General features: G+C 38.8%; 1 protein-coding gene across 1 annotated transcript; it reads left to right on the top strand.

Annotated features, from left to right (window-relative positions):
- Nucleotides 1-391: 391 nt before the first annotated feature.
- On the top strand, nucleotides 392-18671 carry GDF10 (growth differentiation factor 10). The gene is made up of 3 exons (XM_012540549.3): nucleotides 392-1176; nucleotides 10856-11799; nucleotides 17597-18671. Exons 1-3 carry the CDS (start codon nucleotides 831-833, stop codon nucleotides 17786-17788), a joined length of 1482 nt encoding a protein of 493 aa, XP_012396003.1. The 5' UTR covers nucleotides 392-830; the 3' UTR covers nucleotides 17789-18671.
- The last annotated feature ends 5882 nt before the right edge of the window (nucleotides 18672-24553 follow it).

Consider the following 24553-nt stretch of genomic DNA (forward strand, 5'->3'; position numbering starts at 1 on the left):
ATAGACACAGAACACATAGCTCTCCAAAAAGGACAAGTCACTTTTCTTTAAGACCACTGCTGGGCTGACCTGTGCCCCAGTGCTTGTAAAGATTTAGATGTCATTCTCTGAGAGCCGGAGCTTTATTCCCCTACCAAATGGGGACTGGAGAGGGGGGTGGGGGGGGGTGCGCCTCCTCGCCTCCCCTACCCCAACAAAACACACTAGTAACAGTTCATCTGCAAAGTTTCCCCGAGCAGCCCGTGGGATCCGTTAGTCCCTCAGCAGGCAGGCAGGCAGGCGGGCAGGCAAGAAGGCAGGCAACCAACGTCCTTGGTCCATCCTGAGGGCGGAGGGAACGCCGGGCTCCCCCTTTCCCCCTCCCCTCTCTGATTCCCCCCCCCCCATGCCAGCACTTCTCACCTCGCAGGCAAGGTGATTGGTTGGCTCGCCTTCCACACCCCGACTCCTACCCCCACCCCCCAGCGCTGTATTCTCGGGGCCGTATCCCCGCTACCCTTCACCCGTGCAAAAAGCGAGCGGCGCAGCCAGAGAGCGGGGAAAACAGGAGAAGCAAACCCAAACGGGCGTCCCAAGAGCTGAGTCTCAGCGCCCAAGCTGCCAGCTGCTGCTCCAGACCCCGGGTGGGTGGGGCGGTGATCGCTCCTCTCCCAGCTGCTGCAGCCACAGCAGTTACAGCAGCTGCAGCGGCGGCAGCGGCGGAGGCGGCTACGGCGGCGGTGGCAGCGGCAGCAACAGCAGCGGCAAGAGCTGCAACCACTCCCCAAGTGCCACCCCGAACCCAGGCCGCCCTCCCGCCTTCCTCCCTCCCTCCCTCCCGGGCTCTCCAAATGGCCTGGCGCCGCGCTCCGGCCGGGCTGCTGCTGATGCCGCGGCTGCTTCTGCTGCTAGTGCCGGGGAGAGCGAGCGGCAGCCACGCTCCCGGAGTGGTCGGATTGCCCCCGGCTGCCTACGACTTCTTGTTCAGTGGGGCTCCGTCCTCCTTCTCCTCCGCCTCGGCCTCCTCCAGCTCGGCGGCAGCGGGCAGTGAGCACCTAGGGGACTTATCTGCAGCCCTGGGCGCCAGCGCTCGGGACATGGTAGCTGTCCACATGCTTAAGCTCTATGAGAAATACAACCGCGAGGGCAGCCGGCCGGGAGACGGCAACACCGTCCGCAGTTTCAAACCCAAGCTGGGTAAGCTGATTTATTCCCATCCCCACTCTCTCCTTTCCGGACTTCTTAAGAACTTGTCAAAACTCCCTCTCTAGAGCGACTTGGAGATTTTGGTGCCTTTCTTCTCACTCTTAGAGATAACGATCTAACAGAATCTTTCGGGGTTCCTAGGACCCTGATGTGTGAGAAGCACCTGAGCATTTCGTCCCAGAACCCTCTACTTCTGTCTTAGCAGAGTCTGATTATTCAACATCTCGAAGGGCCCCACCTTGGTCAAACTAGATGGACATCGCTTGACCAAATCGTTTTGATACTGCCACAATGTCCCGCAGAGGTGGGGCTAGCCAGGTGGGCTGACTGGAGTGGGGATCGGAGAAGCGGGGAAATTTTAGGTTCATTAACTAGCAAGAAAGTAGCAAAGCTATCTCTCGATGAAATTTTTTCTCTGTTACCATAAGTCCTCTTCAACCCGACATTGATTCTTTCCCCCCTCTAACTTCACAGGTCTACTGTGGGGTGAAGTTGGTAAGAGCGCCATCTGTCAACGTGCAAGCAATAGCCTCCTTTAGCTTTACACAACCCCCCTTTCCGTGTCCCGAAGGCCGCCCCTGTTCTAGAAACCAGAGTTTTTCCTTGTTTGGGAGCGTAATGTAGGGATTCCTCGATTCCAGGCTCTAAGCAAAACACTTAGGCTCTCAAGATCTCAGGGGCACCAATTACATTAGGATGGATGGATTGCTTGCACTGTAGTAACAAGGCTCCCCCAAGAGATCCAACTTGGGGGATATTTCGTGGTCCTCGGTGAAATACGGTAAGAGGGACTACCCCACACTCGGCTAAGAAGAGGCTGTTCTCAAAGGGCAGCTGATTAAAGAAGTGTCTGTCCTTTCACCCCAGCAGTGGATTATTTTGGTTAATGTCCCTTAATGCTTGAAAGCAATCGGAATCATCTTCCGTAGGAGTCAGTAACTTCTATGCAATCATTTAGGTTACTTTGTCAATCCAGGGAGTATTAATTAAATCCATTGGGAAAATGGAAATTTTGCAACAGAGAGAGGTTAAGCAATTTATTCAGGGTCACACAGCAAGTGGGGGGGGGGGGAGAAGAGAAGTTAGAAAGTCTTCTGATGCCCAATTTCCAGCTCTCTCCCCTGTTGCTATGTACTTTTAGCTTTTCAAGATGAAAAAAAATTTATTAGATTTGGTGAAAAGTAGGGTCTGTGTGCCTCTTTTTTGGTATCGAAAGAATTTCTCTATATAACTTGAGCTTTTGAACATTTCACATGTTTTAAATACAGGCTCTGCTAGAGGTTTTATATTTAGTTAGTTTTATTGGCTCTTTTGCTCTAAGATCTGTTTACTTTTTCCCCCCGCTTCTGATCCTCTGAGTGTCTCTGTTTCACTGATAGGAGCCCATCAACTCATTACCAGCCAGGGAGGTGGGGAGCAAATCTGATTATCTTAATCTTGTAGTTAGGAGAAAGAAGGCAGCCATAGAGTAAGCATCTTGGGTAGAGGCAGACCATTCTGATTAACTCTGTATGACACGTAACCTCACGAACTCTTAAGAGTCAAGAGTTTGATGGCATCCATCCTAACCTCACAAGCAGTGCAGGAATCTCCTTTCTTTAGCATCACCTTTAACAACTGCTCACTCAGCCAGTGATTGAAAACTTCCATAATGGAGAAATCATTACCATATAAAACAATCTCTTCTGCTTTTCAGAGAACTCCAATTCTTAAAACAGTTTTTTTCCTATTGTTTAGCTAAAGTCGGCTTCCCTGTAACTTCCATCCTTGGTCCTAAAACAGCACTGTGTACTAATAGAATAGTTTTTGTGCTGTTTTAAATAATGATCATCATGATCACAAAAGATAGTATGATAGACCAGTTAGAGAACAGGCTTTGGTGTGGAGAAGATCTAGATTCAAGGCCCACTTTTAACACCTACTAGTTGTATAATTGTGGCCATTTTACTTATTAGTGCTTTTTAATAGGAGCTGCAAAGGAGATGCCAACCTGCACTGTGCTGATAATCCGATCTTTCAGTACTTTGCATGAAGCTTTGCAAGACAAGAAGCTACAAAGTGTCAACAATTGCCTTGGGAAAGGGACTTTCCATAGTGGGTTCCCTACTCAGATTAAATCACTGGTATAGTGAGCTATACAAAAACTACTGATGACATATTACTTAAGTGTAGCTAAGAAAAGGATTTAGCTTCTGAGTCAATAGTCCTAATAATTCAATGCTACAACTATTTTAAGTTTAGAATCAGTAAAATTTAAGAATGTTGATTTTTTTTTAAATTCTAGGAGATGTTTTGTCAGCATAGAGATTAGAAACAAGGGAAGAGCCATTGCAAATTATTTTAAGCCATTTCTCACGTATTTTATTTTATCCACCCAGAAGGCTCAATCATACACTTGAAATCTGGGGCATGCGTACTTGTATGCTATGTTTTTTTGTATGTCTTTCATATACCTGAATTTCTAAATATATTCTTCCCCACTTTTCCAGAGAGAAAAATTTGTGTAACAAAGAATAAACAAGAAAGAGAAAATAAAGCAGTTCAGCAAAATTAACTAACATGTTCCTGGAGGTTGCACTGTACCACACCCATAAGACCCCATTTGTTCAAAGGGAGAGAGGTACACACTAGTTTTTATTAACTGTCCCTTACAGATTTTAAAAGGAATCTAGATACTAAGTCCCCACTTGTTTTATTTTAAATAGGAGAGCAGATATGTAGAGTTTAAATGACTTTCATGGGATTCTATCAGAGTAGAACTCAAATCCTTATTCAAAAGTCTGTTTCTTTACCTACTGGGCTGGGTTGCTTATAAAATAAGAGATCTTGGCAGTTTTGAACTATTAAAAAAAATTCAAAATTCAAAACAAGCTCTGTAACACACTTGTGTAATATAGAGATTTAATGGCACGTCAAAATGGGTTTCATGGTGCCAATGAATCTTTATTTCCCTTCCAATTTGGGTTTTATTTTAATAAGTGCATAGTATTTTCCACTGAATATGCATTAATGGAGTACCACCTACAATCTGCAACTAGTTTGATTGCAGTTACTTTGTGGTTGGGGCTTAGCCACTGAACAGCTCCTTGCAGAAAGCTACAGGACCTTGACTACTGTATCCCTACACCATCTCACCCCCTGGTTTTCAGACTCCCACCATGTTTTGTTTTGATTTTTTTTCATATCCCAGTCATATTTTCCATTTTCCTTTGGGTGGTGTAAAGTAGCAGCTGTTTCAGGGGTAATGGATGAAGGGACAAAAATCTCTGGAGTGTTTAGACTCTTTGTTTATCTAGGGGGTGATAACACTGTAAAGAGTAGCCCTTGGACCTAAATTTGGCATGCACTGAGCCCAAACCCATCACATAATTAGCACAGACGGCCTCCTAGGGTCAGAGTAAAACCACATGATACTTGGCCACATAAACAGGCTCTGCAGTTGGGTCATTAGGAACTGCAGAATGCACAAAATCAAGTTGGTTAGAATTTTCCAAGTTCAGCAAAGAATTCATGATTATCAAAAGAAGTTTATATTTACATCAAATCAATAGATGAATTTGGGTTTAGTTGGGTTTTTTCCCTCCAAATTCTAGCTAAAATCTCATCTTCTACAAGTCTTTTGGTTCCTTCTTAATCCTGGGACCTTCAGTCTGCTCATTATCTAAATTGTATTCTAAAGATGTCTTGTTTGTTCATAGTATGTGCATGTTGCCCCCTGTTAAACATAAGCTCACTGAAACCAATAAGTTTTGGGGTGAGAGGGGTGGCCTTTTTTATATCCCCAGAGTTTAGTATTGTGCCTGACACATTGTAGGCACTTTATAAATACTTGTTGACTACTTAAAATGTCTTTCAAAAGAACCAATTCTAGAATTACAAGTCTATGAAGTCATCCAATATAATCTACAACATCCTTAAAAAGTATATATCTGTTTTGTTTAAATATCTCCAGTGACAGTGAGCTCCCTACCGCGCCTCATGTTTCTGTCATTCTTGAACTCATTACCTTACAACAGGGATCTTTCCCTTTTCTCTTCTCCAGAGAAAATTTCAGAAAATATTTTGAACTAAAAAAAAAAGTATTTTGTTTTGTTTAAGATTCCAAAAGAAGGATCTTTCCTCCCTGAATTTTGCCCCTTTCCTTCAGCATCTTGGGTGGTATTTTGTTGTTGTTGTTTGTGCTTGAATGGTAAGAGCATGCCTTGTATCACTGATAGTAAAACATGAATTACTAAGTACTCACAAACTTTACTAGGAACTAGATGCCTTTGTCGTGTCTTCTGTAAACTGAGCTAATCCATGCTGGGAAACAAGGGGGAAATCCCATACTCCGGAAGAATCCCAGCCACTTTCTATTAATCTCAAAGAGAGGAAAGGTGCTCTAGACTTTTTGCCAGTATTCTCATGTTTTGAAATGAACCCCTTTTCTGTCAATCCAAGCGACCAAAGGGACAGATCAAAATTTTTGAAAAAGAGGCTAGACTATCCCCCACTTCCATTCAAGAATGGCAAACATAACAAGTTAGATTTTTACAAATCTTTATGGCATGCAAAGCACTTTCCAGATATTGGTTCATTTAACTTCATGAATTTGAGACAATGAGAAGGACTCTGGGGTTTACACATATTTGAACTAGATAGAAAAATCTGTATTCATTTCCATTCAAATTACTTCAAACTGGATTGCTTTTTGGAAATCTGTAAACATTGATTATTCTATTTGCTTCACAGGGAATCAGCATAAGGGAGTTAGTTGAAAGAGGAATAAATTAAGAAAACTTAAATATTAGAGTTTAGAGACTGATGTGTAGCTCAAATCTGAATATACACAAAACTGCGTGATGCTGGGCAAGTCACTTTGGTCTGTTTGTCTCAGTTTTGTCGTCTGTAAAATTAGCTAAAGAAGGAAATGGCAAGTAACTTTGTCCAAAAAAATTTAGCCAAATGTTTTCAGGAAGAGTCGGACACAATTGAATACCAACAAGACAATTATCAATCACCTTCTACATGCAGTGCACTGTGTTAATCACTCGTTAACATAGCACTTTGCTCACATGCTGTTGTTCATCCTTTATTTTCAGAGGGCCAATGACATCGCCTGTGAGTGATGACTTGCACACGACTTGGATTTAAGTGAGGCAGAGTTGCACAAATTTGGCAGTGTCGACTCTCTTCCACAGTCATGGAGCAAAGTGGCAAAACTCAAGTCAAGATGACTGGCAATGGCTTAGAATGCAGTGGATGACCTAATCAGGGTCACATCCCAGGCCTCAGTTTGTCCAAGGCTACTCCCATTCAATGACCAAGGTCTAGGCTGGGATAGAGACAAAAGATTGCCATCACAAAAATTGTCTAGGAAGGTCGCATTTTAAGCCTATAAAATCAAAACAATGAGCCCTGGAGGTTTTCGCTGGAGGCTATTATTGACCATTCAATGAAAGCAGGAGTGATTTGAGTAGTCACTTAGGTCCATTTGAAATTTAAAGGGCTTATTTGAAAAAAGCAAAATTACCAGCCCTTTGAGATAGATCACTGCTTTCTTTTGTATGGGAATTGGCTTGCCCATGCCAGGGAGCAGCTTTTAAAAAATTTAAATTAAAAAATTTTAAAGCTCTAGAGAATTATCTAGGACTTTGGGAGTTCAGTGAGTTGCCCAGGATACTATAGCTCCTGTGTCAGAGATAAGATTTAAACCAGTTTCAGAAACAATTCTCTGTCCACTGTGCCAAGCTGTTTCTCAGTTGGTAGATAATGCAAATGATATTTTCTCCATTTTTACAAGGGTGAAACAGCCTTGGAAGTGAGGCTGTCTACAGTAACATAGATGGGAAATGTCAGAATCAAGAAGTTGACTCCAGTTGTCTCCCTTCAAACTGATGCTACTCATCTATGCCTGCTTTTGTGTATATGTAGGTGGTTTAGGGGGGGAGGAGGAGGAAAGAGTATTTTACTGGGGGGAGCAGACTTGGGATTTTATTGATATAGGAGATTTCTGGTGAGAAAAGCCCTTTCTTCCAATCATATCCAAAACTATTTTGTAATGTGTAGTCTCAAAAGTTAATTGCCTTGCCCAGGATCACATAGGCAGAATGGATCAGAAGTAGAGTGTGAATCCTGATTCCACAGTCCTACCCACTATTGGGTAGTCCACATTGCCTCATTCTGCTAGTCCTGCCTTTATGTCATTCTGAGTATAGCGAGTATGGCTGGATTTTAGTGCAACCAATAATGAATGCCAGTCGCGTTGAGATCACTAGTACTCTACTTGAGAGACCTGGATTCTGACTCCAATTCTACAACCTCCTAGGTGTGATATCTTGAACTGGTTGCTTGACTTATCTAAGGCTGCAGTTTCCTCATCAGCTGTAACATTCTATGACTTTAATTCACTGACCTTCAATTAGGTACTTAATTCCATGACTTCTTCCCAATGGGACAATAGGACCCAACAGGATCAAGTTCCTACCAGGAATAACCTAAGGAACTCTAAGGGAAAGATTCTTTTTTTTTTTTTTTTGGCTGAGGCAGTTGGGGTTAAGTGACTCGCCCAGGGTCACACAGCTGGGAAGTGTTAAGTGTTTGAGATCACATTTGAATTCAGGTCCTCCTGACTTTAGGACTGGTGCTGTAGCCATTGTGCTCCCTAGCTTCCCCAAAGGGAAGATTCTTAACCTGGATGTCCATGAACAACTTTTCGTCTTCCTCTCCCTCATCCTCCTCTTCCTCCTCCTTTCCTTTTCCAAGACACCATGAGATCCTAAATCTTTAATATTTATTAGACTATATTTCCTCTCTAATCTTCATTGACTCTAAAGACAAGTTCCAAATAGGTGCAGAATACCCCATATCCTTACTTCTGCTTAATATATCTGAGCCCCACATCACTCTAAGCCTCGAATCTACTATTCTCTTGGGAAGGAAATGACTACCAATTCTGCCATTATTCCCCAAGATTCTCAGGACCTTGCCATCTGCTCTACTACTTATCCTGCCCAAGAACTATCAGACCTTGTTGGGCCAAAGACTTAATATGATCATAAACCTTCTTTCTATATCGTCTCCCCAAATTGGAGTGTGAGCTCCTTGAAAGGAGGAAATGCTTTGTTTTATGTTGTTTTGTTTTTTCTTTGTATTCCCAGAGCCCAGCATTTTATTTGGCACAAAGTAAAAGCTCAATAAACACTTTCCATTACATTAGCCATTGGAGCCACCCCCTTAGCACTGAGGAGAGCAGACAAGTCCCGACTTCTGCAGGCACTGGCTCACTATTAAAAGCTTTGTTCTCAAAGGATTTGGTCACGAAGGTATAACTGTACTGAGCAACCAGCTTAGTTGCTGTAAACACAGTCCTGCTTAAAGAGACTATTTAAATGCACCAGAGGCAGTCTCTAGTGAATAGAGAGTTTAGCTCGAAGCCTAGAAGATCTGGGTTCAAGTTTTTCACCGATTTAGTTCCACTCTGAGTTTGTCAGAATGGGGTCCTGAGGAGGAGAGGGATAGCATTTGGGGAAGTCATATTGTGAATCTCCATCTATCACTATATTTGCATGAGCTAAGTGCATCTGTATCTTTTTTTCCTAGGCCTTAAGAAGGGAAGTTGAACATGCTCCAAATCTACTTAGGCCTTTTCCTACCCCCTCTCCCACCCCACCCCCTAGAACAAACCTCTCAATATTACTTGACCGATTTATAAGGGAGGAAGCGGCTTCCACTTGATCAAATATGAAGCAAGTGCCAATGAGGCAGAGACACTTCCTGGAAAGTGCCGGAACATTCTCTTTCCCAATAATACTGGGCTTTGTCCCACTTCAGCCTCCCTCCTGTGTCTCTCCCAGCTTTAGAAGCTTGTCTGTGATTGTAAGAGGGAGCTTCGCGAGGGTTTCTCTCTCCTGCTGCTCATTCTCCCACTTGGAGACATGCTCTTCAATCAGGGGTTTTGAGGTGTTGCTGTGGAGGGGATTATATTGCAATTGACATAGAATTATGACTTTTGGTGGGGGAGAAAGCAGCAGGGGAAGATGAAAGTGGGAACAAAACAGCTCCTGTTTTTATGTAAATTTTAGTAGCCCTACAAAAAGGAGAAAACAACACAAACACACATACACACTCACCTCCCCCAACTTCCCCAGAAAATGAATATGAGATTTTGGAGGATTTATTTGTTAAAGTTTGCAAGAGCCTTCAAACATCTGTTGAAAGGATATTGAATTTTCTGGACATGGGCTGGGGCGGGGGAAAGGGGGATGACATGTAAAAAGGAGTAAAAGGAGTTATTGAGATGATCTAATGAAATGTTTGCAGGAGAAGAACCTGGCAGGGCACAGGGAAGGTGTTAGGGTTAAGTGATCAGGGTTACTGTGCCAGGCCTGCCGTTGGCATTTGATGTGTTCTATCATTGTGTGAGCCTTTGGATTTTGGGTGTCTCTAAGGAGCTAAGATATCCCTATTTCTTTTTCTTTCTTTCTTTCTTTCTTTTTTTTTTTTTTTGGCAAGGCAATTGGGGTTAAGCAACTGGCCCAGGGTCACACAGCTAGAAATTGTTAAGTATCTGAGACAGATTTGAACTCAGGTCCTCCTGACTCCAAAGCCAGTGTTCTGACCACTGTACCATTGAACTGCTCCTGAGATGTCCATTTTTTTACATATGTGTGTGTATATAAAGGCTTTGAAATCCTTTAGTAAAATGAGCTGCAGATGTCCAAACTATTTCTATTATTAAGCATAGATGCAGTTTTCCTATAGATAGTATTATAAGCATATTCAATATAAGGATCTTATAGGGATGTTACCTTCTTTGGTAAATGGTATCTAATCTAGGTAAGTCATGTTTGTGTTGAGAGTCTGTGTAGTTTAGTAAATAAACAACTAACTTTAGAGTTCAAGTCTAATCTCAAATACTTACTAGCTGTGTGACCCTAAGCAAATCACTTGTCCTTGTTTTCCTTAATTTCTCCATCTGCAAAATGAACTGGAGAAGGAAATGACACTGGTATCTTTTCCAGGAAAACCGCAAATGGGGTCATGAAGAATTGATCATGACTAAAAAACAATTAAACAAAAATATTCAGAATCAGGAAGACCTAAGTATTATCTCATATATAATGTATGTGACCATTTAACTGTTCTGTGCCTCAGTTTCCCAACTGTAAATTGAATATAAAAGCATCAACCTCCCAGGGTAATTGTGAGAATCAAATTAGATAATCTATGATCATCGCAAATCTTAAATAACAGTTAGTAGTAGTAGTTTCAATGGTTATAATCACAGGAGGAGGAAAAGAAGGAGGAGGACCAAGTAGAAAAACAAAAAGGGTTTCCATGGTTCCTCTGGAGATGAGGGATCCCTGCTAAAAACATCTTCAGACAAGTCATAAGTGCTTATTCTCAGTACTCTGCAGGCTCTCTAAAACTACGAATTACCAATTTATATCCTTACCCATGTTCTCCAACTCCCCACAAAAAATAATTAAGAACGGTTGGATTACATACAGAATCAGTAATGGATATCACTATACGTTAGTCCCTTCAAAAGTTAATTCTTCTTTTCCTATCTGAATAATACAATTATGAGTATTTTTGCTATAGTCAAATATTAAAGCTTACATTCAGAAGTGTGGGATATGTTCATGTCCTTAACCAGTTTTGTTTTGTTTTGTTACTTTCCTTACAGAAATGATTAATCAGAAAGCCTTGTATCATTTCAATTTGACATCGATGGAAGATTCAGAAATGGTTCTTTCAGCCACATTCCACTTCTACTCAGATCGGCGACCTCGATCCCGAGAAGTCATTTGCAAACGTTCCAAGAACTCCTCCTGCCGCCTTCTGCATCTACAACCACTCCCCCGTTTCCACCTGATATTCCGCAGTGTCCCACAGAATACACCTTTGGGGCTGGTCAAGGGTAATGTGACTATCTTCCCCCACCAACGGGGTGTTTGGCAAACCAAGGATATTTCTCACATTATTAAGGAAGCCAAACAGGGTGGGGAGCTTCTCCTCTTAGCTGAGCTCGATTCTGGGGAGAAGGACCAAGTCTTCCATGGCCCAGGACCAAACAACATGCCCTACATCCTTGTCTATGCTAATGATCTAGCGATCTCTGAGCCTAATAGCGTGGCAGTTACTCTCCAGAGATATGACCCCTTCCCGGCCAGTGACACTGACCCAAGCAGCTCCCCCAACGCCTCCACTGACTCTCGGGTGAGGAGGGACATTTATGTTCCTGGTTCCATCCATGACAATGAGCTTCCAGAGGTAGAATACAGTGTTCACCATCCCCATCACCTCCACCACACTCATCACCCTCAACACTATCATAAACATGAGCTGTGGGAGAATGCCTATAAGGCCCTAAAACCTAAATCATCCCGGAAGGACCGAAGGAAAAAGGGACAAGATCACAATGAAATGCTCACAAAATCTCAGATGCTGAATTTTGATGAGAAAACCATGAAAAAGGCCCGAAGAAAACAATGGAACGAGCCAAGAATTTGCTCACGGAGATACTTAAAAGTTGACTTTGCTGACATAGGGTGGAATGAATGGATCATATCACCCAAATCATTTGATGCCTATTACTGTTCTGGGGCTTGTGAATTCCCAATGCCTAAGGTAGAGTGAATTGTTGTTTTGCTATTTGAATTCCTCTTCAGTAGGATAATCCTAATAATTTATCACTAGATGTAGGGACTGTGAAAATAAGTTGGGTCAGTTATACATTTTCCTCTGCTACAGAAATCTAGTCTCTCTGTTGATCCTACACTAGTTCTAATTGAAGCAAGAATGAACTGCCTGCTTTATCACCATTTCTTTCATTCTGTGTCCACCTGTTTATCTCTCTGCTTCTCAAAAGTGTTTGTCAAGGGTTCAAAACCTTAGAACAAGTGCTGCTAGGCTAAAACATTTTTCATTTCCATGCAGCCTATTCTAATGAAAGACATAACATAATCATTTTTTTATTAAATAGGCCTACTAGAAAATTCAAATTTTATACCCAGAGCCATTAGTGTTTCTGAAGTATCCAATCTTCTCTAATGTCATGTTAAAATGGGCTTTTCTGGAAGGCTATTGAGCTTTACTATATAAGAAACATCAATACCGCTGTAAGGAAAAAATATTCCATAGAAAATAAGTATATCAATAAGAATTTATTTAGTGCTTTCTGTGTACTAAGCAATCTGCTAAGCTGTGGAGGTACAGAAGTAGAAAAGAAATACTCCTTTTCCTCAAGGAGTTTACATTCTTGGGCTATACTAGGTAGAGGCCAGTCCCGTAGTGAAGAAAACAAGAGTTCAAGCCCAGCTTCAGATCTCAAATCAAAACTCTTCATTCACAGATGAGGAAACTGAAATGAAGGGACTTCTTAAATGTACCAAATTCAGCTAGGAGCATCAGGGTACAGCTATGATTTTGTTCACTCCCCAATGCTGATTGACAACTGTTATATCATTAAGTCTTAGGGAAGTTCCTGGAATGCTGATTGGTTAAGTAAGTGACTTGTCGTCTGTCACACAGCTAGTATGTGTAAGAGGCAGAATAGGATCCCAGGTCATTCTAAATTGGAAGCTAATTTTCCACTAATTACCTCTTCATATAAGAACTGACTTCTTTCCTGGAAGCCAAGTTGGGATTTGTTTCTAAATCACAGACTTTCAGGGGCTTTTGGCAGAGCAAAACGATTGTCTTATTACAGTCATGCACAAAATTACCTTGATTGATGAGAAAGTCATGATGATGGAGTGAAGAGCTCATTTCTTTTGAAATTTACTAGCACTCTAAGTCAACAGCCTAAGGCTGAATCTTCCCTCAGAACCATGGACCAGAGCTCTATCATTCAATTATTTCTCTCTCCCTTGGGAATTGTGCCTAGCAGTAAAACTACTATTTGATTGGATGGTATTGAACCCTCCCCTGAAGGAGGATCTGCTGCTTTAGTTTTAGGCTAAAGTGCTTGGAAGTAAAGGATATTAGAATTGGAAGCAGCCAAAGAGGTCATCTAGTCCAGGCTCCTGATTTTACAGATGGAGGCTGAAGTCCACAGGCGTTATGTGACTTACCCAAGATAATACAGACCTTAAGTGACTGGTTAAAATTCCATTCCAAGGCTTCTGTCTCCAAAGTCCAGTCTTCTCACTTACTTTGCCTTACTATCTTTAGCGTGTATTGGTTATCTGTTAGGGCCCTATGCCAGATCCAAATGATCTTTAAGGTACAAAATTCCAATTCTGAACTTTTATGACTTGGCTAAGAGGTAAAAAAGAGATCTGAACTTGATGTCCCAAGTCAATCCCAGCTCTGTCACTGACTATCTGTGGGATTTTAAGCAAATCACTTTGCCTTCCTGAGCCTCAATTTCTTCACCTATAAAATGAAAAGGGTTGGGCCAGATAACCACTGAGAACTCTTCTAGCTCTAGATTTATAATCTTATATTTGATCCTAAATGCCTAATTTAGCAGGAGGGAGGAAGTTGGCTACTTATGTTTTAGAGCAAATAATTAATAGTCATGTGTTAAGTGCCTTTGATATTCCAGGCACTGGGGAAAAAATACAAAGAATGAAATCCTTAGAATGAATCCTAGGGTTGTGAGAGAGTCACTTTGCAAAGCATAAAACTATATAAATGTGACACCATGTTACTATATAAATTAGTATTTCCATAAAACCTTGGACAAATGACCAATTTAGTCAAATTATGAATTCACTTAGGTCCCAGTCTACCATATCTATGAGGCCTAAATATGCACCAATGAATGACTTTATGCTTCCCCCATTTTTATAGTTCTAGGTATCCGGAGATATACATTGTTCATAAAATCTGACAATTTTGAGTCAGAAAAATATGTAGAAGTAGTTAGTAAGCTTGGATCTCACAAAATATTTACTGAGGCTTGAGGAGTAATGGGATAGGACTGGTGGAAAGTTGGATGAAGGAGAAAAGGAAAAATGAAATAAGGGCAAGTGTATCTCTGAGAACAGTCATCAACAATTGAAAGAGTTCAAGAATTGGAATCTTGAATATGTTGTCAAAAAATCACTCTGCCTCCCTCGATCTCAGTTTCCTTATCTGTAAAATTAAATAATAAAGTATCAGGATTTGCCAAAGTTGAGAAAGAAACCAGGGAAACAAGATAGGCTGGAAGACTTTGGAGCGGTTGAGGTCACTTGGCGAAGAAATAGATTTGTTTTGAGCTGGGAGTGGTAGTAAGAGTAGGGAGCAATAGTGGTAGAACGACATGAAACTATCTTCCAAGTGATGTTTCAGAGGTAGGATTGTGAATATGTCTTGGCAAGTAGAATTTGCTGCTCCTTCTATCAATTTCCAGAAACAATACGTTGAGTCTAGCCAATGCAGTTTCAACTTCACCAGTCTCTTACTAAGTTATAGTTGCCAGTGAGAGGCAATAATATTTCCAGATCCCTATAAGCATTAAGTGGGAGTGCTTCATTATGTGTTTTAAGGATAGCCCAGCTTGCATACTAGTGGTAGCATTCAGAATTCCAAATGGGTCTTCCCAAAATTCTCTTGAGTCCATCATTAATAGTATTTATTCGATGTTTTAAAGTTTGCAAAGTGCTTTGCATAGCTTATCTCCTTTCATTCTCACAGCAACCCAGTGTGGTGGGTGCAATTATTATGGTCATTAAGTATGTTGAACAAATATTTATTAAGTGTCTATTATGTATAGTAGGTACTTAATAAATATTTGATGAACGTGTTGAATGCTTTCTTTGGTATATGGAAAACATACTACTGGAACTTGATGTCCAACAATCACCACCAATTTATTATTTTTTTAATTTTATTTTTGATTTTGATTTTATGCAAGTTCCCACCTTTCTTTGAGCCTCAGTCTCCTCTATAAAATGAAAAGTAACATTAGATGAGCTTTAAAGCCCTTTTATTTCCTCGGTTCTATTTATTATCCCTGCCCTCTCCCCAAAAAGCAGAAACAAAGGACTAACTCACAGAGCCTTCAACTTTATGACTAGTAGCATGCTTTCATTTTCAAAATAACTACATAAGGTTAAAGGTGGCATTTTGAGCCATGCTATGAAATAAAACTAACTTGGCTAAGTAGAAGCCAAGCTTTCAACATTTTTGTTTTGTTTTCCTAGTTAGGAGGGTTGATTTATGCTAGTCTGCTCACACTCTCTTGCCTGATAATTATAAGATAGCAGATCAGTGTTAGGTTTCTTCTCTGGATGTGTCTCAATTGTTGCTGCCTCCTGAGGCTGTCCATTAATTTGGAGCCTCCTCTTCACCCCTGACTTTTTATTATCTTTTTTCCCAATCTGTATAACCTTTAAAAGCTAGAGGATGGCTTAGTCTATCTAAATCTACTTTGTGGTTGCAGTGACAGAGGCAGAAGCACAGGAGCAGTGGTTGGGAGGGAAGGCATACAGATAGGAATTGGTAAAATAGCTAAATATTCTAATAAATGCTTCCTAATAACAAGATAGTTAGAATTGGAAGGTAAAGGTGATGGTTTCTATATCAGAAAAATCTATCAGAAAAATCTATTTTCCTCAACAGGCTCAGATGAGTATAATGTTTCATCTCCATTAGGAATTTGTGCTGAGAGTTCTCATGGTTCCTCACAGATAAAGCTCCAGCCCTACTCATGCTCCAGAGAGGAGACATTTTAGAGTCCCATTCACCTCTGTCCTTTCTCAGTAAAATAGTTCTTCCTTATTGCCCAAGCTAAACATTCTCTTCTCCAAGAAAAAAGCCACAAATCTTCCCCTTGGCTTTGGCTGTAGAGACCAAGCCACAGTGGGGTCAAAACCACCGTTATGTGAGCAAAACCAAGGGTAAATTATGGAGTGTCAGGCATGGAAGTTTTAATGTTTGACTGTTCTCAGCATTTGCAGAGTGACTCCTTTGCCTTGGAGGGGACAGTAAGTCACTTAATATGAAAAGTGTGTGACCTTATCAATTTAATAACTCATAAATATTTCTTCTGAGATCTCTTTCAGTTTGAGAGAAAATGTTTGATTTGATATATAGGCATTAGTTTCATTTTCATTTTCATTTAAAGTGTAAAATGTAATCAATACTGAAAACTGCTTATAACCAGTGATCAAGTATAATGCTAAGTTGATTTTCTCTTCTCAGTGATAATGATAGCAATAATTAATAATAATAGCACTTTACGATTGCTATCTCATTTAATCCTGGGAAGATTGGAATGAGGGGAGAGAAATGCTATTATTATTCCCATTTTATAGATAAGTAAATGAAGGTAATCTGAGTTTAGATGACTTATCCAGGCTCACACAGTTAAGCTGCTGAAGGATCATTTGAACTCAGGTCTGAGCCCAGATCCAGGTCTCTGTGCACTATGACTTCACCTGACTGTCCCCTCTTAAAACACACCCTAGATGAATCTATCAATCAACCTAGGGCAATAGCTATGTGCCCATTTTAAAAATTAATGTTTTATTGGTTTTTTGTTTTATGTCGGTTATCACTTTCCAGTGATTCCCTAACCTCCCCCACTACTTTTCTCTTATTCCAATAAAGTGTCATTATGCAAAATAAGTCAATGCATGAGCACATATATCCTTCTTTTTCACTTCTGTGTTATGCCCCATTTCTGCAGAAGTGAAGGAAGCATGTTTCACTGCTCTGAAGTGATGACTGATTGCTGCATTGATTTCACTTCCAGTATCTTTCCATGTCATTTTCCATGGTATTATTGAAATTCACCAACTTTCTAACTGTTCTTCAGATTTTCTAGGCTACCCCAATAACCCAGTTTTAAACTTTAATTTTTTCAGAAGTACAAATGCTATGAACTTACAAAAAAAAATCATTTGAAAGTTAAATTATTTAAATTTACTTGATACACTTAGTTTTGTGACTAGTGACTAAGGAAATTTTCATTTATCATTATTATGTCATTATACATTATATGTGCAATAGTTCAGATGATACTTTTTCCAACAAATAGAGTGACTTTGAACTTAGTCACCTTGAACACCTGATCTATCCTCATTAGATCTTTTCTTATGGGATTATAGCAAAGCTGCTATGTATGCATCAAAACCTTCTCTTCTGGATGATTTTAAGATCAGGATTATAAATGTAATCTGTTCAATCACCAATCATAAGCCAAAAAATTTAACAAAGTTTGACAATAGAGCGATGTATTTTACAAGATGGTGGCTAGGAGGAATTTTAATAAGAAACATATTGCTATTTGAAATTTTTAAGTAATTAACCTTTTAGGTGTTTGTACAAGTTTCCAGCCTTTATACTTCTAAACTAATTAAAGTTTGAAAATGCACTAAGACTTTTGGGACATCTTGTATTACCTGTCACTCATTTCTCCTGTCACTCTTAAGCCAATCTAGCAATAGTTGTAGGTAAAAATAATAACACTGTTTCTTTTTCTTCTTTCTAGATTGTGCGACCATCAAACCACGCCACAATTCAGAGCATTGTAAAAGCAGTGGGGATCATTCCAGGCATTCCAGAACCCTGCTGTGTTCCTGATAAAATGAACTCTCTCAGTGTACTCTTCTTAGATGAGAATAGAAACGTGGTACTAAAGGTGTATCCGAACATGAAAGTGGAGACTTGTGCCTGCCGATAAGTCTCTGCCATGAACTTCTGTTTAAGAAAAAAAGAGAAGAAAAAGACAGAAAGGAAGGAAAAGAGATCCCATCTGATCACAAAAGCAATGCACACTGGGGACTTTGTGTCACGGAAATGAGTCCAGCTGTATTTATAATTCTGTTTATGTCAGTAAATACACACACACACACACACACACACACACAGGAAAAACAACCCCATGAGGTTGTAGAGAGAATGCTTCATTCTTTTGGAGATTTTTTTTCTTAATAATTAATGACAGCCCCCTGAGTTCAAAAATTCAGTTAATTGCACCCAGTCTATGGGCCTTCCCAAATTCTTTCTACTCTCTACTTACTCAGAGCTTGCAACCATCATTACATTAACTTTTCATCATGACACCCTGAGATTATTCCTGTGCCTTTTTATGTTATCATCTCATAATTTGGAAAGTAGGCTTCACACACTCTCTAGCTTATTGATTCCCTATAAAAAACATTTTTGTTTAAAACACTCACCTGCCTTTTAATATACATATTTATATTGAAAAGAAGGCTGTAATAAAGGGCTTAAATGTATATTTTCTTTGAGATTCAAATGTAGCGCACTGTATAAGCTTTTATACATATCTATATATACAGTATGTTAATATAACCTATTTTGGGTTGCTTCCTCCTAATATATATTTTATTTTGCAAAAGAAGGGAGTACTCCAATGTACTCCACAGATGCGCGAGTTGCTGAGACACACATATTCTTGAAATAACACACATAGTAATATGTTTAAATACTAAAACAAAATAACCAAGATTTTATATTTTTGTAAATTATACTTTCTATACTATAGAATGTTATAAGTGCTTTTACTGAAAGCTAATAAATTAAAGTACAGTTGTATCTTTTTCAAATGATATAATTGTTTCTTTCTTCTTTATTAATTAACTCCATAGATCAAATACTATATATATTACTCTTGAAGGATTTAAAGATATAGAAGGTATAGCCTCTGAGTTATCTAGCTGAGGAGATGAGAAGGTATAAATAAATAGTACAAGAAAAGGATATCACAAATGGCATATAATTGAGAGAAATAAACAGCTTCTTCTCTAAGGTGAAATGAAGTTCTGTACCCATGATCATATAGAATTTACTATGAAAAGTTTCTTCTAATAATCTATGGGATAGTCCATTCTACTGATCTAGAGGAAAAATAGTTTTGAGACTGTATGTATTCCAACATCTACTCATTCAGGCAGGTGATATCCTGGGACCTCTTGTGCTTTCTCAGGAAAGTGTTCTGTCCTGAACCCACCAGGGCCATTAATCCCGAAATTGAATGTCTCTCCTCACCAGATGTTTAATGATATTTGTCCTGGACACCAGAATTCCTAGTTTTAGCCTAAGGTAGAAGCAAAGCATAACTTTGTCACATTTAGGATTAAAACAATTAGGTTTTATTAACTGACAAGGAGCTATAATGCACCTACTATGTGACAAATGCTATCCTAAAAGCTCTGGATACAAAGACAGAAAATGAAACAGTCCCTACTCTTGAAGAGCTTACATTCTTTAAAATGGTTACATTCTATCCCAAGTTTATACGCACAATCCCAGTGAGATCTGGGATTTAGGTCTACTCAAATGGATATTTGGGGGAAAGAGGAAAGTAAGAAAGAAATGGAGAAATTATATTTGTCTAATTGTATATTTTAGATGGGATCAAGTGGTGGAGATAGGTTAGGTCAGATAAGAAAATGACTATAGATATGTAGAAGGAGTACCTTTATCTCTGATTCAATTGTGAAAGTGTGCTAAAATATAAATATATCTGAATACAATAAACATCATTATGCATAAAGTATACTCCTCTTATACTTTGATGCACTTAGATTACCAGGACACTTACAGTATTTCCTAATTTACTAAGAGTCCCCAAAGATCCCTCTTAGTTCTGCTGTTAGTTCACAGCCTCTGATTCTAGATTATGAACAAGTTTCATATCTTTTAGATTTTTGTTTCTAATCAAAAGTAAAAAAGAAAAGAAAATTTAAATGATGACAGGGCAATAGGGTATAATGCAAAAAACAAAATCCATTATCTTTTGAGTCAGATTTCGTGGGTTCAAATCTCAACACTGCCCTGCCACTTGTGTGGACTTGAGTATGTTATTTTAACTTTTCTGACCTCTGTCCTCAGCTGTAAATAATAACTAACATTTATATAGCACTTCTAGCTTTGCAAAGCATTTTTCATATGTTAACTCATTCAATTCTTATAACAACTCTGAGAATGAGTGTTGTTATCATCCTCCTTTTACAGATAAGTAAATTGAAGCACATAGAGAATATATGTCTTGTCCAAGGTAGCAAGTATATACAGTAGGATTCTAACTCAGGTCTTCACAATTCCAAATGATTCACCTAGTTGCCTTTGGGGCTCATTTCAACTCTAAATATGTGATCACATGACTGATTTTTGACTCCTTACTATCCTATTCATGTCTCACTTTTTTTTAAAACTGTGATCCAAAATGTTCAGCTTTTTCTTTATTGCCTATCACTTTTTTTTTCATGGCATCTTCATCTATATGATGAAGGCTAATCTAGAGATCCTTAAAGATTCTTTCAATCTACATACAGTCTATAAACTATGAGTTATCCTTTTACTCATCTTCAAAAATCCTTTGATGTCTTATTCTGACATGGAGACAATGTCAAGTACTTCAAGATTGTGCCAATGGAATGAAAATACAAATTCTATCAGTAGGAAAACATCCACATATGGACATAGTGTTAGCCTACTCATCAATCATAGAATCAAATATTGAGCACCTTAGACACCATCTAGTCCAATATGTGTCTGAGCAGGAACACAGATTTGTTTCTCTAACAAATGGTCATGAAACTATTATTCTAAGGCTTCCAGTAAGGGGAATACCCCAATCATAATGCAGTCAATGCTACTTTAGGTAAGCTCTATATGATTTTTCTTAATTTTTAAATATTTCTTATATCAGATAAAATCTGCCTCTCTGAAATGTTTGTCTAGTTTTCCCCTCTGCAACTAAACAAAACAAGTGCAATCTTTTTTCCCCAAACTAACAACCTAATCTATGAAGAGTTATCAAATCTCCAAATTTCCTCTTTTCTGGGCTAACCATCTCCAGTTCCTCCAACCAATTATTGATACACATCATTTCCAGGCCCTTTAAAATTTTTGTTACTTGTTACTTTGCTATTTGGCTGTGCTCCCTTTTATCAATGCTTTTCCTAAGATGTGGTGCACAGAAGTGGTTGTAATGCTCATGAGGCAACTGAGTGGCACACTGGAAAGAGACTTGGATTCACAAAGACGTGTTCAAATCTAGTCTCAGACATTTAGTAACGGTGTGATCTTGGCAAGTCACTTAACCTCTCTGTGCCTCAATTTCTTCATCTGTATAGTGGGGATAATAATAACACCTACCTTTCCAGATTGTTGTGAGGATCAAAGGAGATAATATTTGTGAAGTTCTTTGAAAAATTTTGTATTCTCAAATAAATGCTAGCTATTATTATTGTTATCATGTCATCTATCCAAAAGAAAGGATAGCAAAACTGTTCATCACCCCCATTCCATGCATTACATTTCTACTAATTTGACCAAAGATCACTATAGCTTTTTTGACTGTGATGTTGCACTGTTGATGCATGTTATTTTATAGTCTACTAAAACTCTCAAATTTATTGTTCAAATGAATTGGTTTTTTATATCCATACATCTATAATTTTGTTCTGGTACAATTGATTTTTTTAAAGTATAAAACTCTACATTAGAGGCACCATGATACAGTGATAACAGTGCCAAACTTAGATTTAGGAGAGATCTAATCCTGATTCTGATACTGAGCTGGGAAAGCTGAGAAAACCATCCCGCTTAAAGTCTCTGTGTCTCTAAGTACACTTCAGGACTTATCTATTAAATCATCAAGGTCTTACAACTACATTCAGAATCCTCCCATGAAAGAAATTGCACATTATTACATGTTTATATAATAATAACAACCCTACTGCTTAGCTCTCTGGGGTTGTTGTAAGGATAAAAAAAAGTGAGCATTGTAAAATGAACTTAAAGAATGACAAAAATGTCAATTTTCTATCCCTTTAAAATTTCATCTGATTAGAGGCACAAATTTGTCTTGGCCAACTGAGATCATTTTTGAATCTTAATTCTGTCATTCAATGATCTGGCTGTCCCTTCCAGATTTATGCCTCTGCATTTTTTATAAGCACACTACCTATGAAGACATGATTATCATTGATGAAAATGTTGAAAATAACAAAGGATAAAGTCCAATGGAACTCAGATTCTTTCTTCCACATCAACCTTGATTCGTTAATTACCCCTCTTTGTGCCCAGTTGTGCAAACAGCTGTAAATATATGTAGCATAATACCCTTCGGCCTACTTTATCTGGACTGTGGGATTACCCTAAGAGCTTTTGTCAATTCTTTGGCTGAAAAACCAGGTGTATTATATCTATAGCACTATTTTCACCCAAGCACAGAGTTGGTACTCAATAAATGCATATTGCATTGTTGATAGAGTTGCCAATCATTCTGGAGAGCAATTCGAAACCATGCTCAAAGGACTATCAAACTGTGCATACCCTTTGATAGCAGTGTCTCTACTGGGGCTGTATCCCAAAGTGATCATAAAAAATGGAAAAGAACCCAAATGTGCAAAAATGTTTGTAGCAGTCCTTTTTGTAATATCAAGGAACTGGAAATTGAGTGGACACCCATCAGTTGGAGAATGGCTGAATAGGTTATGGTATATGAATGTTATGGAATATCATTGTTCTATAGGAAACTATCGGCAAGATGATTTCAGAAAGGACTGGAGAGCCTTACATGAACTGATGTTAAGTGAAGTGAGTATAGCCAAGAGAACATTGTACACAGCAACAAGATTATGTAATGATAATTCTGATGGATGTGAATTTTTTCAACATTGAGGTGATTCAGGCCAATTTCAATAGACTTGTTATGGAGAGAGCAATCTGCATCCAGAAAGAGAACTGTCAGGACTGAATGTGGATCACAAAATAGCTTTTTTACCTTTGCTTGCTTTTTGTTTTCTTTCTCAGTTTTTTTTCCTTTTTGGTCTGATTTTTCTTGTGGAAATATGTATAAAAGAATTGAATATGTTTAACATATATTAGATAATTCACTATCTTGGGGTGGGTGGGAGGAAGGAAGAAGAAACATTTGGAACACGAGGTTTTGCAAGGGTGAATGTTGAAAACCATCTTTGTATATATTTTGAAAATAAGAAGCTACCAAAAAATTTAAAGGACAAGAAAAAAAATAAATGTCTGTTGCAATGGTAGCCTAATTACTCTGACAAAAGAGGAAGCAAGGTTCATTAAGCATGCCTTATTTGGGGCTTTTTGAAAAAGATAATATTTCCCCCAATTATGTATTAAATCAATTTTGTAACTTGTTTTTTTAAGAAGCCTTGCTGCCTTTTTATTCTTGCCATGTGCTTTCTAAGTACTCACAAACTTCCCCTTTAATAGTGAAGAATTCCTGTGCTTATTCAGACCAATTTTTCCTTTACATTTCTCTGGTTTCCACCCACAACTGCATATTCTAAGGAGTTGAAATAGGATGCTGAGAGGAAGTAAGTAGAACTGTAAAGTGACAGGAATGCTATTAATTATTGTGCTGAACAGGGGTCTTCAAACCACAGCCTATAAATACTTCCAGGATCACAGAACTAGAGTTAGAAAGACCTTAGAGACCATCTCCTCTTGATGTTCTCATTTGACAGATGAGGAAAGATCATGCAGTCCTAATAGCAACAAATAGCATAGGTGGGATTTGAACTCATTCTGATGCATATAGCTTGTGTCTGCAATACTCTGATGTGTGGTAAGAACTATATTAAAATGTAGGTGGAAAATATTTATAAAATAAAAATACAATGAAATATAAAAAAACTAAGTCAACATGTAACTGTTGAGGAATTTTATGAATGGATTAATGTCCCTTATTTATGTCTGAGTTTTAACTAATGCTCAGAGAACTGAGTGCTTCTACCATTAAATCCCTTGGGCAGAATTCTAATTCTTGTCTCTGGATAGCACATTCAGGGAGGAGGAAAGGCTGGATTGCTTAAGGACTTGAAAACACTTTTCATTACCAAAAACGGAAACCATATGATGGAGGTCACTTGGATTGGTAGGTAGAAGACTGCCTCATTCTCTTAGGAATCTAAAGTTGGAAGTCACCGAGATGGGGACACTGGAAACACCAGGGAGATGGACCTGAATTGAATTTAAGGAGATAGAATAGAACAAGTTGCTTGTTAATTAGTGAGTGGAGGAAGAGGTAGAGCAAAAGTCCCTGTCAAAAGTCAGCTCATGGCCCTGATAAATTGTTTAAGGAGATACTCTGAGTACAATGAAATAAAACAAAGCTTCTTAAAACTGTGGGTCTCTAACCTATGTGAAGTCATATAACTGAATTTAGAGGTCACAAAAATATGATTTTTTTAAAATAAGTAAATGTTTGATTTATATACTGATTCTATATATCTACTGCCCAGGATCATGTAAAAATTTCTCAGGTAAAAGGGAGTTGAGTGGAAAAAGTTTAAGAAGCTCCGAAATAGAGTATTCCAATCTTTTATCTATATGAATTAGACATTGAGTTCCAGTCCCCTGATGTCAACTATCTATGGAAGTTTTTTCTACAGAGAAAAGAGAAAGGAGTTCACACCACTACTTGGAGTTTTATCAG

This window comes from Sarcophilus harrisii, chromosome 2, assembly GCF_902635505.1.
Source record: "Sarcophilus harrisii chromosome 2, mSarHar1.11, whole genome shotgun sequence".
Lineage (NCBI taxonomy): Eukaryota > Metazoa > Chordata > Mammalia > Dasyuromorphia > Dasyuridae > Sarcophilus > Sarcophilus harrisii.